General features: G+C 37.0%; 1 protein-coding gene across 1 annotated transcript in view; it reads left to right on the top strand.

Moving 5' to 3' along the window:
- CAND1 (cullin associated and neddylation dissociated 1) overlaps positions 1 to 6499 on the top strand; it is a 40353-nt gene extending 33854 nt beyond the window's left edge. Inside the window, exons 12-15 of the mRNA XM_029953426.1 lie at positions 1773 to 1942; positions 2023 to 2187; positions 3572 to 3679; positions 4479 to 6499. Of these exons, the coding sequence (XP_029809286.1) occupies positions 1773 to 1942; positions 2023 to 2187; positions 3572 to 3679; positions 4479 to 4703 (668 nt within the window). The 3' untranslated portion in view covers positions 4704 to 6499. The remainder of the gene's footprint in view (positions 1 to 1772; positions 1943 to 2022; positions 2188 to 3571; positions 3680 to 4478) is intronic.
- Positions 6500 to 15915: the final 9416 nt, after the last annotated feature.

Below are 15915 nucleotides of genomic sequence, written 5' to 3'. Positions count from 1 at the left end.
ATAAATGGATGCTATTGCTGGGACCTAGAAATAATTTAAAGAAGGTCTGTATTGGAAGATTCTTGCCTTTGTTCTCATCTTTGCTTTGATAATACTTTTTTTTTTATACAAGATAGGAAAGAGTCCTGGGCCACATCTCTAGAGACGTATTTCCAAGTTGACAGGTCAACCATTGTGTATCAGTCGTGTAGTTATTTGGATGATTGTCCTGCTCCTTGAATTATGATCTAGTTTAGTATTCTTTGTGACTAATATTAACATTAGAACCACCTAGGAAGCTTTTTAAAAATTGTAATTTCTAAAGTGAAGAGATGGATGTCTTTGATCCTATCCATGTCATTGTTTGTCCATAATAGCAATGTTTTAGATGCTTTTCTGAAAGCAGATATTTTATTCTAATTATTCTAATTTACTGTCAGTAATTCTAAGCAAACAGAGGGATGAGGAGATTTAGTCTGGTATATTGATTTATTTAAAAAATTTTTAATGTTATTTTCAAGAGTGCGAGACGAGCATAAGTGGGGGAGGGGCAGAGATAGAGGGAGACCCAGACTCTGAAGCAGGCTCCAGGCTGTGAGCTGTCCAGCACGGAGCCAAACACAGGGCTTGAACTGCGAGATCATGACCTGAGCTGAAGTCGATGCTTAACTGAGCCACCCAGGCACCCTTAGTCTGGTATATTTAAATTCTTTTTGAATCCATGGTATCTCCTGAACATTTTTTGTACTCAGAAGTTTCCTGGGTGGGCCTTAAGTTACCCCAGTGTGCAGTGTCTGAAGGATTACTTCCTTCCCATTCTTTCACATTAGTATTGTGATACAGTCAAGTGTTGGCACCTCTCTCTTTCCCTGTGTACTCCAAAAGATTGCTGACTGTAGGGTTGAGATTACTTAATGACGAACAGTAGCTCCATACGGATACCAGGTATGTCCCAGACACTATTCAGCAGTGTACGTGCAACTTCCTCTATTCATGTAGTCCTAAAAGGTTGAGAATTCTCATTTTATAAGCTGAGAAACTAAGGCTCTTGCTAAAGTACCTTACCAGAAGTCATAAAATTGGCAAATGAAGTGATTTGGATATCAGCCATCTGTGTGACTCCAAACATCTTTGCACTATAGTTTCTTCCCCACATTTGCAATGTCTGCTTTTTGTCCTGTGTTGAGTTTTAGGTTCTTCTTCTGTATTCTTCCCTCTTACCAATTCATGCATTCCTCATTAAAGATAGAAATAAAAATATTTTGAAAGCCCATGTCTTTTTATCGTCTGATACATTGTATAGTTAATAGTGTTAATAGTATTTCCATTTATTAAACAGATCTATCCTCACCCTAATTATTTGATTTGAACTCAGTTTTTTAAATTCTGTTTTTGTTGCTTTTAGTGAAAATACTAATTTTGAACTCTTCAGTACATCATTCACAGTATTTTTATAGCTGCTGGTTCCATCACTTCTCTCTGCAACCTATTTTTTTAAATTAAGTATCTGTAAAAGTAATTAAAGAACTTTTAGGGGTCTCTCATTCCATACCCTCTGTATTATATAATGGTGTCATGAGTCGGTAATTATGTTTGAATGTGACTGTGTTTCATTGAAAGTTGACCTGTTGCCAAAAGAAGTTCTATATTTCACTTATTCTATCATGGTCTTCTGGTCCTCCATGGAAGAAATAATATCAACCATGAACTTAACCATTTAGAAAAAATATTCATAATGTATATTGTATTTTAAGCCCACCAGGACAATATTTTGTTTCTGTTATACTTTTCAGGTGATTTCCTAAAAACATTGGAAGACCCAGATTTGAATGTAAGAAGAGTAGCCTTGGTCACGTTCAATTCAGCGGCACATAATAAACCATCATTAATAAGGGATCTTCTAGACACTGTTCTGCCACATCTTTATAATGAAACAAAAGTCAGAAAGGAGCTTATAAGAGAGGTAAGTTAGTTACATTACTGATTATCTAAGCTCATCTTTCACTTTTAAGTATATCCACACATTCTTTTTTGTTTCAACAGGTAGAAATGGGTCCATTTAAGCATACAGTTGATGATGGACTGGATATTAGAAAGGCAGCTTTTGAGTGTATGTACACACTTTTAGACAGTTGTCTTGATAGACTAGATATCTTTGAATTTCTAAATCACGTTGAAGATGGTTTGAAGGACCATTATGATATTAAGGTAAGATGTTTATGACTGTTTATAGATTGTTTTAGAGGAAGACTTTGCTATAGTGACTTTCACCCTTGCAATTTACTCTTGTGTATCAAGAAAAGTTGATTTGCTTGTCATGATTTTAGTGTGTTATAAACTAGAATATGCAAAAGTAATAGTGGTACAATGTAACATTACAGGGAAAATCCAGAATCCTCATTGGAAGAGGAAGTCAAGTCTAAGATATAGATGAAAAAATTCTCAAAGTCTGTGCCAGCTTGCTTTAATGCATAGACCTGAGATCTTTCCATTACTTAAAAGAAGAGTCCAGGCAGGTTTTGCTGTTTAGAGTATAAGGAGTGAATTATTATGTATATATATTTGGTCTGTCTTAATATTGGATAGTAATCTTCTCAAGGGAGTTTTTTTTTAGTTTTCCATCATTGTCTTGGCTAACTCTTAGCTGTCTTTAGAGCTGTTCTGTGATAACTTTTATTTACATGAATGTGGGATTTTTATTTTCCAGTATAATAGGCTTAATATCAAGAGTATTATTAAAGGATCATACAGAAGGACTATTTCCACATATACAGAGCAATCTATGCAAGCAGCTAGAGAGAAATACCCCTTCAAAGGTTTAGAGAAGGAACTTTGCATAGCTGCTCTTTGTTTTATTTGCTCATGTCCATTTTAAACTATGTCCATTTGAACTATAAAAGGCTGATTTTTTAAAAAGTGTATTATCTCTACTCCTCAGCGCCTTTAGTCATGCAGGGCAAAAGTGGTAGTTGAACAGTAATTCAGCCATAGTATCAGAATTCCAACTTCCATTTCCCATGTGGTAGTAACCTGACCCTCCCAAATTCAATGAAGAGAACCCTCAAAAAAGTAATAGGATCCTCCTGTGTTATTCTACAGTTTATAGTCTAAGAGAAAAAAAAGTTACTGGGCTTGATTTTTTTTTTAGGAATATTTGCTAAGACAGTAGAGATTTGTTGCAAATCTTAGTTATTTTTTCAATGATTTTCCATCCTGGTGCACACGAGCCTTCTTAAAAAATATTGTATCTGTGGCCCTATCCTAACAGGTTAAGTAAAATTTTCTGGGAAAGGGGTTGAGGAATTCAGATTTCTAAAGCTCTCCAGCACTAATGTGGGGCCAGGATTGAGAACCACTTTACTAGTTCTGGACTCTATGACCACATTGTAAGGTAGATCTGTCTAATGCTTGTAACTAATATTCCTCAGAAAAAAGTTTGAAACAAATTTAGTGATTCCAAATGGCAGATTGCATTAAAGCTAAACTTTATGGTACATGCTAGTCATTTCCTCTTAAAAGCTTTGTCAGAATTTAGAATTTTGTCTTTAGGAAATCATATGAACTCTAAATATTTTGTTTTAATTTCTAATAGATGCTAACATTTTTAATGTTGGTGAGACTCTCCACCCTTTGTCCAAGTGCAGTACTACAGAGGTTGGACCGACTTGTTGAGCCATTACGTGCCACGTGTACAACTAAGGTAATCAATGTAGTTTTCCAGATTTAACCATCCTAGCACCCTATGTATTAGTTGGTTTTAAAAGTTAACCTTTTAGGGGCGCGTGGGTAGCTCAGGTCGTGATCTCGCTGTTTGTGGGTTTGTGCCCTTCGTCAGGCTCTGAGCTGTCAGCGTCTCTCTCTCTCTCTCTCTGCCCCTTCCCTCTTCACAGTTTCTCTCTCAAAAATAAACATTAAAAAAAGTTTTAGAAAACTCAGCACCATTAAATGCCATTCTTAAAAGCTTTTATTTAATGTTATAAATAGGACACATATGTTGGAAGTACTAATTATGAGACCATAGAGGAGGAAATGGTATATTCTGGTAGAGGAGGAGGTGAGTAGGAGTCATAGAAGACTTAATATGAGCACAGTGACATATAAAATGGACCTTGAAGAGTTAGAATTATTTTTAGATTCAGAAGGAAACTAGACTTTCATAGAAAAATGATTGGACGAATTAAGGCGCAGTATATGACATGTTTGAGGAGTAATGAATGAAGAGGGTAGCTAGAGGAGTAGTTTCTTGGAGACCAGAGTAGGACTTGCTTAAGCAGGTAAGGCTCTGGGTCCCATTCTTTGATGGCTCTGGATTTTTCTGTTTTTATAATGGGCTTTGTGGTAAGTGTTCCCTCAAACAGTTTAAAAATAACTGTTTGGAGTGTAAAGTACCTTTTGGACCTATAAAACAGTGGCTTTATTTACCAGAAATTTCTACATGCTTAAATTTTGTTCAAGAGCGGTCTTTATAACCTATAATATAAATTTACTCAATGTTACAGGTCAAGGCAAACTCAGTAAAGCAGGAGTTTGAAAAGCAAGATGAACTAAAGCGATCTGCCATGAGAGCCGTAGCAGCATTGCTAACCATTCCAGAAGCAGAGAAGAGTCCCCTGATGAGTGAATTCCAGTCACAGATCAGTTCTAACCCTGAGCTGGCGGCCATCTTTGAAAGTATCCAAAAAGATTCATCATCTACTAACTTGGAATCAATGGACACTAGTTAGATGTTTGTTCAGCGCGGGGACCATTACTTTGACCATATGATTCACTGAATTAACAGGTTAATCATAAGACATGGAAAGAGAAGTATTTAAGGCTTCAAAATGTTCCATTTTTTTCCCTCTTCATGGAGACAGTTTGGCTTTTCTTCCATTGTTGTTTTTGTAGCATTTATTTCAGAAACCTGTATTTCCACAATCTCCAGAGGTTGTAAAACCACTAATGTTTTAGTGGTTAGGGCAACATTTAAAAAATGGGAACTAAAATTTAGGATTTATGGAGCATAGGGTCCAGTATCTATTTGCCCTGTAATGTTTAGGATTAAAATGTTGAAATTTGTGACCATGAATTTCTTTCTTTTATACATTTTCTTTTAAAAAATCAAAACATTTTACAAGATGAAAACCATGTTTTTCTTGTATAACTTTCTGTTTCAGCAACATAAACTGATTTTTAGCTGGCAGACAAGAATATCTGTGTAAACTTTGTTATATTTCAGAGGGTTTGGCAGTTTAAAAAAGACAATGCGGTATCATATTTTAAAGTATGGGGATTAACAGTATCCCTATTGCACACACAAATTTTGCATGAGCAAGTCTACAAATATGTGTTGTCTGTAAAGCAGCATGTGCAGATTATTCATAATAACAAAGTTAAAATAGTATTATTGTATTAGTGCAATTTTCAGATATTTATTTTTGCACAGAAAACCTATCTGGAGAAAGAGAGAGGAGTAAATTTTTGAAACGTTGGTTTTCTTAATGCCAGTGTGAATTTGCAAATGTTTTCAGCAAATCAAGTCACAATAACAATTTGCCACTTTTTCTATTATAAATTTTCTTACACACTTAAAATTTGAATATTTAAGTACTCAGTTTTTCTCAGTTACCCATTTGTGTGCGTGTGTTTCCAACTTAGAAATTTTTAAAGCCAGATGTTTCTTTTGTTCCCTTTGGATCCCTTTATTCCCTTTGGATCCCTACATTCCTTATCAAAGGATACAAATACTGTGTATGCTTTTGAATTTTATTTTTAGGAAAATTCTGACGCTATCACAGGTTTGTTAGCCAACATAGTGTCTTCTTTGAGTTAGATTTCCCCCTTCTTGTAGCGCTAATTCACATTGTATTTGGTAAGTGTTGACTACTTTTCCTGATTTAAGGGGTCTGTGCTGAGGGGAAACAAAGCTTTGCAGTACCTTATTGTAGTTAAGTTTTTATTTAACATATCCTTTCAGTGAGCTCATTTCACACTGTAGCCTCTTCCTTCAAATTTGTGGTGCTCCTGTAACAGTAAGAACTAACTTCTGAAATAAAAGACATCTCTTAATGCTGTGCAAACATAGTTTACATGTATTGAAGGAGGCAGTTGTTAAATTGACCAATTTAAGCAATCAGATATTTGAAAACTGCACCCCTTATTTTTGAAACTGTGAACTAGAAGTATTTTTCCTGCTGTATAACTTCCTGCTTCAACATCCAAATATGCAGTGGTTTTAATTGATAACATACTGTGGTTATTAGATTAACAGCTTGATAGCAAATGTTCAGATGATAATGCATAAGACCTCATTACCAGTAAGGATTTTAGTACATTAATATAGAACGTTACATGAAGTTGGTGCCATTTCAGAATGTGGCAGGTGATAATCTACCATAATTTGCAAAAAATGTAATAGAACTTTATTTTGAGATGTTAGTATATTATGTACTATGCATTACCGTGGTATAGATGTTGTGGATATATTTAAGTATTTGGTTACATGGTTTCACAATAAATTACAATACTGCAGGCTCTAGGACCATAATAGGAGACTGACATGCATATGTTGTGTGAATGTCTTAGTTAATTGTCTAACGGTAAATCCAAATACTGCTCATGTATTGGATTTTTTTTTTTAAACTTCCAAGATGCATGGTTTTTTTTTTTAATCTTGGAAGATGGCTAATTTTTCTAACAGCTGAAATTGTATCTTTTAATACAAAAATAGATTACACTTTTTTTCTAGTAGTAGATCTGGTTTTTCAAATATATATATATATACACACATATATATATTTACATACATAACAAAATTAGTTAACAGAGAAGAATACTCAGATTTTAAATGTTGAGTCATACTTGGTACTTCTAGTGGTGATGTCCTAATACTGGAATGGAGGTTGCAATGTGTGGGGTCTGGTCATAGTCTACTACTCCTATTACTTACGGGTCTTTTACGTATTATGGACAACCACTAAGCAGAACTTCCTTAATATGTAGGTTTCTCTGGAGAGCTACAAGTTAATAGAAAACAGCTGTTTGCCGATTTTCTTGAGGGCATATAAACTGTTTTAAGTCTGACTCTTTCGTAAAGTTCAATATGGGGTTGCATTTTGAGGTTAGATTATTTTATGAAACTAAGGCAGAAAGGAAATTTGGTATGCCAAGGCCTAACCTAAAAATTTATATATAAAATCAGCACTGAAAATTTTTGAATTTAATTTTAGAGAGCACCAGCGGGCGGGGGGGTGGAGAAGAGAGAGAATCTTAAGCAAGCAGGCTCCATGCTCCTTGCAGGGCCCAGTATGGGGCTTGATCTCACGACTCTGGGATCATGACCTAAGCTGAAATCAAGAGTTGGACACACAACCTACTGAGCCACTCAGGCATTCCTAAATGATAATTTTTGAAAAGGTGGTCATGTCTTCAGTCATGATGGCTAAAGCTTTTGAACCATTGAGAATTAGAACGCTTAAAAGATTGGAGTATGATGACTTCATCAAATGTTGAATAGTTACATATAACCATAATTACCCAAATCAGTCCTTTTTTTTTCTTACATTTTTGTTGGGTAAATGATAAATAACATAGGAGCATATCTATATTAACCATTTCTAAGGGATTTTTGTTACTAGTTTGGGCTTGGGGGACACCAGATGAACATCACTATATAGTCATGTTGAAGTTCAAAATAATGCAGTATTTAAAATCACTCGTCATTGAAACATTTAACTAGTTAATAAGCCGTGAGCTTTATTTAGCCACATGGCAAAGTCTATAGCAATCCTTCACAATTAAAATGTTGAAGTAACATTTGCTGTCCGCATTAAATTTTACCAAAAATTTAAATTGTTAAAAAGTAACTGCCATTCTCCACATGTATTATGCTGAGTAAATATTTTGATAAGGAGCTTAAGAATTTCAGCACGTTTTAGAATCTAGCTCTATTTTAATTTGAATTGTATTTTTCAAATCACTGCCACCCCAGATTCATCTTTTTTAACATCTTATTTAATCTGTAGAATGGAAAATGGACAGTACAGTAACACTTTGTATTACTGTTTGCAAAAGATATATTTTTTAAAGGTGATAAATTTTCTTTAGATACCTTTGGTTATAAATATGGAACACAAAGTATTTGGTGGCGAGCTCTCAAAAGCTTACCAGAGGAAGCCATTTTCTTAAGAAACATAGACCATAAAATTACTTCTTTTCCTATTCCTAGAAAAGTAAGATTTTTGTGAACACTTATACAAGTTAGGATGAGATCTATCAGTAACAGGTTTCTGCTCTTAGAATGTTTTAAATTCAAACTGGGATTTGTTTTTCATTGGGCATCACAAAAACCAACTTCAATTAAAACTACTGGAGGGAATATTGTAGATTTTACTTTGTTAGACCTTGTGATATCAAAGTGTCGGATTTCAGAATAAAGTTTTTAGTAGAGGGAATCTCAATACCCTGACCTCTTCATACCTTTTAATTCTGATCTTAAGTAATTAACCAATGATGATTTTGGCAAATTGAATTGTTTCACTTAGGTCGTGGACTGAAGTTTGTCCAGATTAGGTAGTATTGGAATTAGTGTGTATTTAGCCATTATGAATAAAGATGCACATTGAGTGATTTTATTCTAGAATGCTCTCTCACATACACAGAAATCAAAAGAATTGTACTCGAGAACTGGTATGGCGACATAGTAACCTCATGTTTTAATAGCCTGGATTTGATAGCCCTGTCACTCTGAAAAGCTGTTTTACTTGTTTCACAGACATTTCACTTTTAATATAAACCCAACTGCTTTCTTAGGTAAGGACAGCTAACTGTGTGATGATGGTGTAGCTTATATAATCCTAGTGTAGTATTTTTAGAAGACACACAAATGTTTATTTTGTTTGGAATCATTACAATCTATGAACTCGGTTTGGTTAGGCTTTCCTAAAAGGTCCGGAAGTGAGCTCCTGGCTCGTTATTCTAGATCTAAAATGCATGCTTTCCTCCAGGATTTAGACTTCAGGGAAGAAAGACCTGTTCTTTTTTAGATCAGGATTTCTTGTCCCTGTCACAGTGGACATTCTAGACTAGATAGTTCTGTATCACGAGGGCTGCCCTGTGCATTAAGGTATTCCCCTGGCCTCTACCGTGCCATCACCAGCCCCACAAGTACCAAAATTGCCTCCAGATATTGCCAGATGTCCCCAGTGTATGCAAAATTGCCCCAATTAAGTGCTGTTTCAGAGATTAATTTCTAGCAGCTGAAACAGTACACGTAGAAGTTTTCAGACTTCTATGTGTCGGTTCATCTTCCTAAGTACTACTTCAGATGAACCTATTTTCTTCTTAATCATTAAGTTCAAGTCTCATGATTTAGTGAAAATAGGTTTCTACTCTATATACTGTTAGCTCCTCTGATGGAAATGGATGGTCTTAAATCCCTTAGCACACACTTTTTCTCTGGCTATAAGATGCTTTCTGCACACCTAATAGAAATAGGAGCATAAAGGGGCTGCTATTATACAGGGGACTGTGAAGCAGTTTGAATGCTTTGGGATCAATGCACTGTATTAAAAAAGCTTAGGGACAGTAGCCATGAGCAACTAGTACATTTTCCTTGAATTCTTAGAATAAGGAGATTTGTTCATTTTTAAGAGAGTAGTTGGTTAATTTACTTTATTGAACCAATGACTTCCCAGTACAGGCAATTTCCTATTTAGCTAGAATATGTGAACACCTACCAAGTAGTGCTATTTTTTGTAATTCCAAGACAATATATATTTGAACTTTGAAAAGCTGGCTCTAGCAGATTTTTGCTATTTTTCTAGGATTAGTGGATGTTTGGAGACCATGAAATGCTTCTATATGAATCTTGATACCCACACGGGATTTTAAAGACTGATGGTGGGAGGCAAGTGGCAGATAAACTACCACAAGATTGCCTATTTGAAACAAGACCATTGAGTGAGTAGTCTTTCAAGCTTCTGAACCATTTCAGCACCACTTAGGGGAATTGGCGTAAGCAAAAAGAAAAGTTTTTCTCCTTTTACATGTTGTTATTGAAATATTAATGAGGCTATTGGTTCACAGTGTAAGTCCAGAATAACCATGGAAATCAGTCTTCAAAATTTACATTAAAAGATTGAGAAGTTAGTTTCAGCCTCAGTTGTCTTCTAAAATACAATGAAGCATTATCAGAGGACCATGTATTGCTGTCCAGATAAGAGCCCTGATATGTGTACAGCCATAACCCTTGCTGTGTTCTACATGTCAAATTTTATTAATACACTACCACACTTCCCTTCCTATAAATGGATCAAAGGCAAAGCTAATTACCTCCTCCCACCCCCCAACCCTTGGTACCGCCTACTTTTTGTACTATGTGCTTTAGTACTTTAGTGTCTACAGGGAAAACACACTGCGTAATTACTATTAAACAGTGTTGTAATGGGGGAAATGCAAGGTTCTGTATGATTTGTAGCACAGTGGTTCCTGGTCTGGGCTTCAGAACAAGCTTAAGGCAAGGCAGCTGTGTACTCCAGTCGGACCAGAACTGGCAGAAGCATAGAGACAAGGGGTCAGGGCCTATTCAGAAACTGGATATGGCTGTGCTTTGCAATATAATAGAGTCATGAGAGGCAAGATAGGGCAGATTATATGGGGCCTTGTAAACAGTTTGAATTTCAGGGATGATGGCAAGCCATAGAAAGACTTAAAAGCTAGGCAGTAATGTGATCAGATGTGTAATTTTTTTTTTTTTTTAATGGCTAGTTTGGAGAATGGATTAAAAGGAAGGTAAGACATTTGTTGATGAATTAGGACATTACTGGGGTAATACAGGTGAGAAGAACAAATAATATAGTTTGAAATGGAAGTCTGTGTGTGAAATAAAGTTGACAATAGTCTATATAGTAATACTGCAGTGTGAATAGTCCCCCAAATAGGGAGTTTAGGACAACTTGCTTATTATTCTACGTGTCTACTGTAGGTAGCGTAGGGGATTGCTTTCCTATCTCACTAGGACTCAGTATGACCAGGCTACCATTTGGAATGCTGTCCATTGCTGTGACAGAGGGAAAGTGAGTAAATCACATCTGTCTCCAATGGCTTGTGCCCAGCCATGACCTCTCACGGTCACATTTTGACAGGCAAGCAGTTGTGGCCATATGTCTACACATTCACTCACAAGGTGGTTGTGAGGGTAGTAAGCTCAACTGAGTTGTGACTTTTTTTTTTTTAAGAGACAAGGGATATAGAAGAGTTGTCACTGCATGCCCCACCACAACTGAAAATTAGATGTTCAAGTTCTTTTCAATCAACCTGCCACTGAGTTTCTCTGAAGCTCTTTCTTCACTCAGTGCCAGTGTCTGACTCTTCTTATCCTCTATAACCACCTTCACCCTTTCCAGAACAAATTTTTTTACCTGTTTTTAACAGTGGCACTCAGGGCCACGGGAAATGGAGGACCACCTACCCCAAGTCCCCTTCCTCCCCATTTCAAGTGTATTTTTCCCAACAAAAGTAGTATGCTCTAAAATTACCAGCAACGTTGGTTATTTTCTAACATACATATGTAGATAACCTTATTCAATATTCCAACGCTATGATCCCTACTTTTATCAACTTTCATCTTTACTATTTCAACCAACCATCCTGAGAGATACAGCTTAGATATTTTCATTTAGAGCTATTTGAACTTAACCTCGCATATCCTACTTTTACTACAACTTCCTGTCCTTCAAATTCTGTGCTCACTGCCTCTAAACTGATCTTGACCTCATAGAGTCCTGCAGTCAGTATTTCCCACAATTTTATTTTTTAGTCCTTCCTATCCTTTCCACCCAGTATTGATCTCCTGGTTTGATTTTATAAATGGCTCATTCATAAAAGTATTTGTCCGTTTGTTGCATTTAAGGACGCTCACCCTCCACTTCTTAAATCTCCCTTTAAGTTTTATACTTAGCTTTCTTCTCCATACCCACTGGACTACCATTAATCTAATTTTACCAGTAAAATTAAGGTCATCCTTCCACCTAAAATTCTTGTATCCGTTCCCATCTTCACTCATTCTCTCATCTCAGAGAGATGATCTCTCTCCCAGAGCCCAGCTCTCTCCAGCGTCTCCCAGATTTTGGTTATTAAGTTGGTTCTCCATTTCTTCCCTTTATGCTCAACACACTTCCACGTCTCAGCTGCTGACCTCAAACATACACTGAAGTCTCATCAAGAAACTTTTTATTGCATCTTCCATAAGATATCCTCTTACCTACAGAAAATGAGATTTGCTCTCCCAGGTTTCTTGCTGCCTTTACACTTAACATAGTCTAACCTGGCTTTCATCCCTCTATGTGACATCTTAGGTGCCAAAATGGGCTTTGGTCTTTTGCTTGAATGTTTTGATACTAACACTGTTCATCCCTTCCTTCACGAGACTACCTGTTGCTTTGGCTTCTAGGACTCTGCTGTCTCTGGAGGCTTCTTTACGAGGCCACTGCATTTTATGATTCCCTCAAATATTGTTCCCTAGGGCTTTCAGTCCACGTCTTCTCATATATACAGGTTTCCCCTGCTATCCAAAAGTAGAGCTTCCTCTGAAAGCTTTCATAAGTCAAAATGGCATAAAGTAAAGATGTGACTACCATTAGCTTACATGGAAACATTTGGGAGCATTCCCAAACCCAAAAGTAACCTGCCAGCTTTTCTAATACCTTTGAACACATCTTGCCAACAGATAAAATAAATAAAATGGAGATACAGCAATCTGCCCACAGACACAGTTCAAAGCTATGACAGCTTGTTGCTGAGATGCTCAGTGTGGGTCCAGGGAAGGAGTTGGCGATGCCACTCTTGCTGCTTGGAGCATGCGCTGCCTATATTAACTGCTGCAAAACAACCCTGAATGCTATTTTTGCTTGCTATCATAAAAGCAAAAATCCTCTTAGGGTTTCTTTTCATTAGTGAAAACACATACTAATATTGTCTTTCATAAAACCACAGTGTTGTGAAATCCACTTTTGAAAAGTGGTCATTCTAGGTCATTTCATCCATTCTCATTGTTTACATGTTGATTTTAAAATCTGTATATGTAGCCTAGTCCCTGCCCCTGGATTCAGACGACTACATCAAATCACTTGCTAGACCCCTGCAAAGGCATCTGAAACACAGCACATCTAAAGTGAACTTAGCATCTTCCCCCAGTTTTTCTGGTTTTTATGTCTTTGGTGAAGGCACTTCTTATCCAACCACTCAAAAATCTTAGCACAAGTTTGGAGGCAGAATAACGTAAAGACCAAGGATTCTGCTGCCAAACATCACCTGAGTTTGAATGTCGGCTGAATGTTAGCTGTTTGACTTGGGTAAATTTATTAGCCTCAGTTTCCTCATTTATATCATGGGGATAAAAATAGTAGCTACCTCATGGGGTTACTGTGAGGATGTGTAAAGCCCTTAAAACTGCCTGGTACGTAGTAAGTGCGATACAATTGTTAGCTCTTATTAGCATCCTGCCCATTTGATTTCCTAAATATTTCTCAGGTCCATCCCAACTCCCCTTGGCTCAAGACCTCATCTTCTCCCTACCTCTTATTGGACTACTGCAAATGCCTCTTAATAGGGATTTTTTGTGTTCATTCATTCAGCAAGCTTAGTAAGTGGTGTGCTAGGTCCTGCTGGCCTGTAAAGGGGGTGAGAGACAGTACCTGATCTAAAGAAGTGTGCTGGTTGCCATGACAAAACACACCTAAGGAAGCACCACAAAATTCTACTACATAAGTAGGGAAAGGGGACAGAGAGGATGATCCACTCTACATGGGTGAGGCAGAAAAAGTTCATAGGAAAGATGAAATGCTATAAGATAAGAGATGTTCTTTAGAAGAGTGAGTTTCTTTCAAGTGAGTATGCATCACAATCACCTGGAGGGCTTGTTGAAACAGATCACTGAGCCCTACCTCCAGAGGCTCAGGTTCAGTAGGCTGGAGTGGGGACCAATAATTTGCATTTGTCAGAAGTTGCCAGGTCCAGATGCTGCCTCTCCAGACCACACTTTGGGAACTTCTGTATTAAGATACCCAGAGAGCATTCATTCCCAACTCCTTTTTCTACACGATTGCCAAAACAATGGTCTTGACTATTTCACATCCTTACAGTACATCCTTCCGTGGTTCTTTTGTGCTGGCAGAACAAGTATGATCTCCAGATGTGGTTACTTACTGTCTGTCCTTTGAACCTTAGCATCTGTCACACCAAGGACTGACCTTTATCCTCTGGCAAGAAAGAAATATTTTCCTGAGCCACCATGCTGTTCTTTACCTTCATATCTTTGCTCAAGTTTAAAATATGCCTTTGACTAGAAGATATTGTTTTCTCTTCCCTTTAATATGACTAGATACTATCTTGTAGTATGTAGGCTGAGACAAGGAGTCCAGGGAGTTTTCCTTGCTGTTACGTGACAAAGAGGGCATAATCTAGGGGCCAATTCCCATATTTGGAGCCTGTCCCATTTCCACACATGTAGGACAGTCCAATTTCTTTAAAAAGCATCTCTCATTTAACATTGTGCTGACACTGCTATTCCTCATGCCATTCATTGCCTATCATCGCTGACTAGGAGAGGATAAGGGAAGAGTCGACTGAATCAACTGTTCACAGACAGTCCTTTATGTATAACTGAATACAACCAGCAACCAAGGCCCACTCTGTACCTAATGCCTCACAGCTTGGAGTCCTCTCTGGGACTTGGCTGGCCTAAAACGATTCCTGTTTTGTCTGGTTTGTGACTTCCTTTATTCCGCTGCCGACCCTGCTTTCTGTCTCCTAGAAATTTGCCAGAATTGCTGAAATACTTGGACGTTCCCTTTTGCTCTCTATATTGTTTGGATTTATATTTTACAAATGTTTGCTATCATTTCAGTAGAATTTTGAAACGGAATAAATAGTATATGACATATGTCTGTCATCTTGAAGCTTCTGTTATTTCTTGGTCTTATCTAATGAATTAATAGGAAACCTTATAACATAGTTGTTGAAAGGTCCCGATGTGAACCAGAGTTCAAATCTGATTCTATCTTAGTTATGGGACTTTGGCCAAATTATTAACATCCTTAGGTCTGTTTCTTCATCAGTAAAATAGAGTTAGGTATACCAGCCTCAAAAGATTGTCCAACAAACAGACCAGATGGTTCCCTTGGTGAATTCTATCAGACATTGAAAGCAGAGTTAATACCTATCCTTCTCAAGCTGTTCCAAGAAATAGAAATGGAAGCAAAACTTCTGAACTCATTCTACAAACCCAGCATTATTTTGATTCCCAAACCAGACAGAGACCCAACAAAAAGGGAGAACTACAGGCCAATATCCCTGATGAACTTGGATGCAAAAGAAACATTAGCAAATCAAATTCAACAGCATATAAATGTAAGTATTCATCATGATCAAGTGAGATCATTCCTGGGTAGCATGGCTGGCTCAATATTCATAAAATCAATGTGATACATCACATCAATTAAGGTTAAGAACCATATAATCCTGTCAATAGATGCAGAAAAAGCATTTGACAAAACACAGATCCTGTAATGAAAACCATCAAGAAAGTCGGGAAAGAAGGAATATATTTAAACATCGTAAAAGCCCTTTATGAAAAGCCCATAGCTAATATCAGTCTCAATGGGGAAAAACTGAAACCTTTCCTCCTGAGATCAGGAACATGACAGGGATGTCCACTCATCCCACTGTTGTTTAACATATAGTGTTGGAAGTCCTAGCCTCAGCAATCAGACAACAAAATAAAATAAAAGGCATCAGATTGGTAAAGATAAAGTCAAACTTCCTCTTTCTGCAGATGACATGATCCTCTACACAGAAAACCTGACAAACTCCACCAAAAATCTCCTAGAACTGATCCATAAATTCAGCAAAGTTGTAGGGTACAAAATCAATGTACACAAATGGGTTGTAGTTTTATAC

Source organism: Suricata suricatta, chromosome 10 (assembly GCF_006229205.1).
Source record: "Suricata suricatta isolate VVHF042 chromosome 10, meerkat_22Aug2017_6uvM2_HiC, whole genome shotgun sequence".
Taxonomy (NCBI): domain Eukaryota; kingdom Metazoa; phylum Chordata; class Mammalia; order Carnivora; family Herpestidae; genus Suricata; species Suricata suricatta.
Note: the sequence above shows the minus strand (reverse complement) of the source record. Positions and strands in the feature narration are given on the sequence as shown.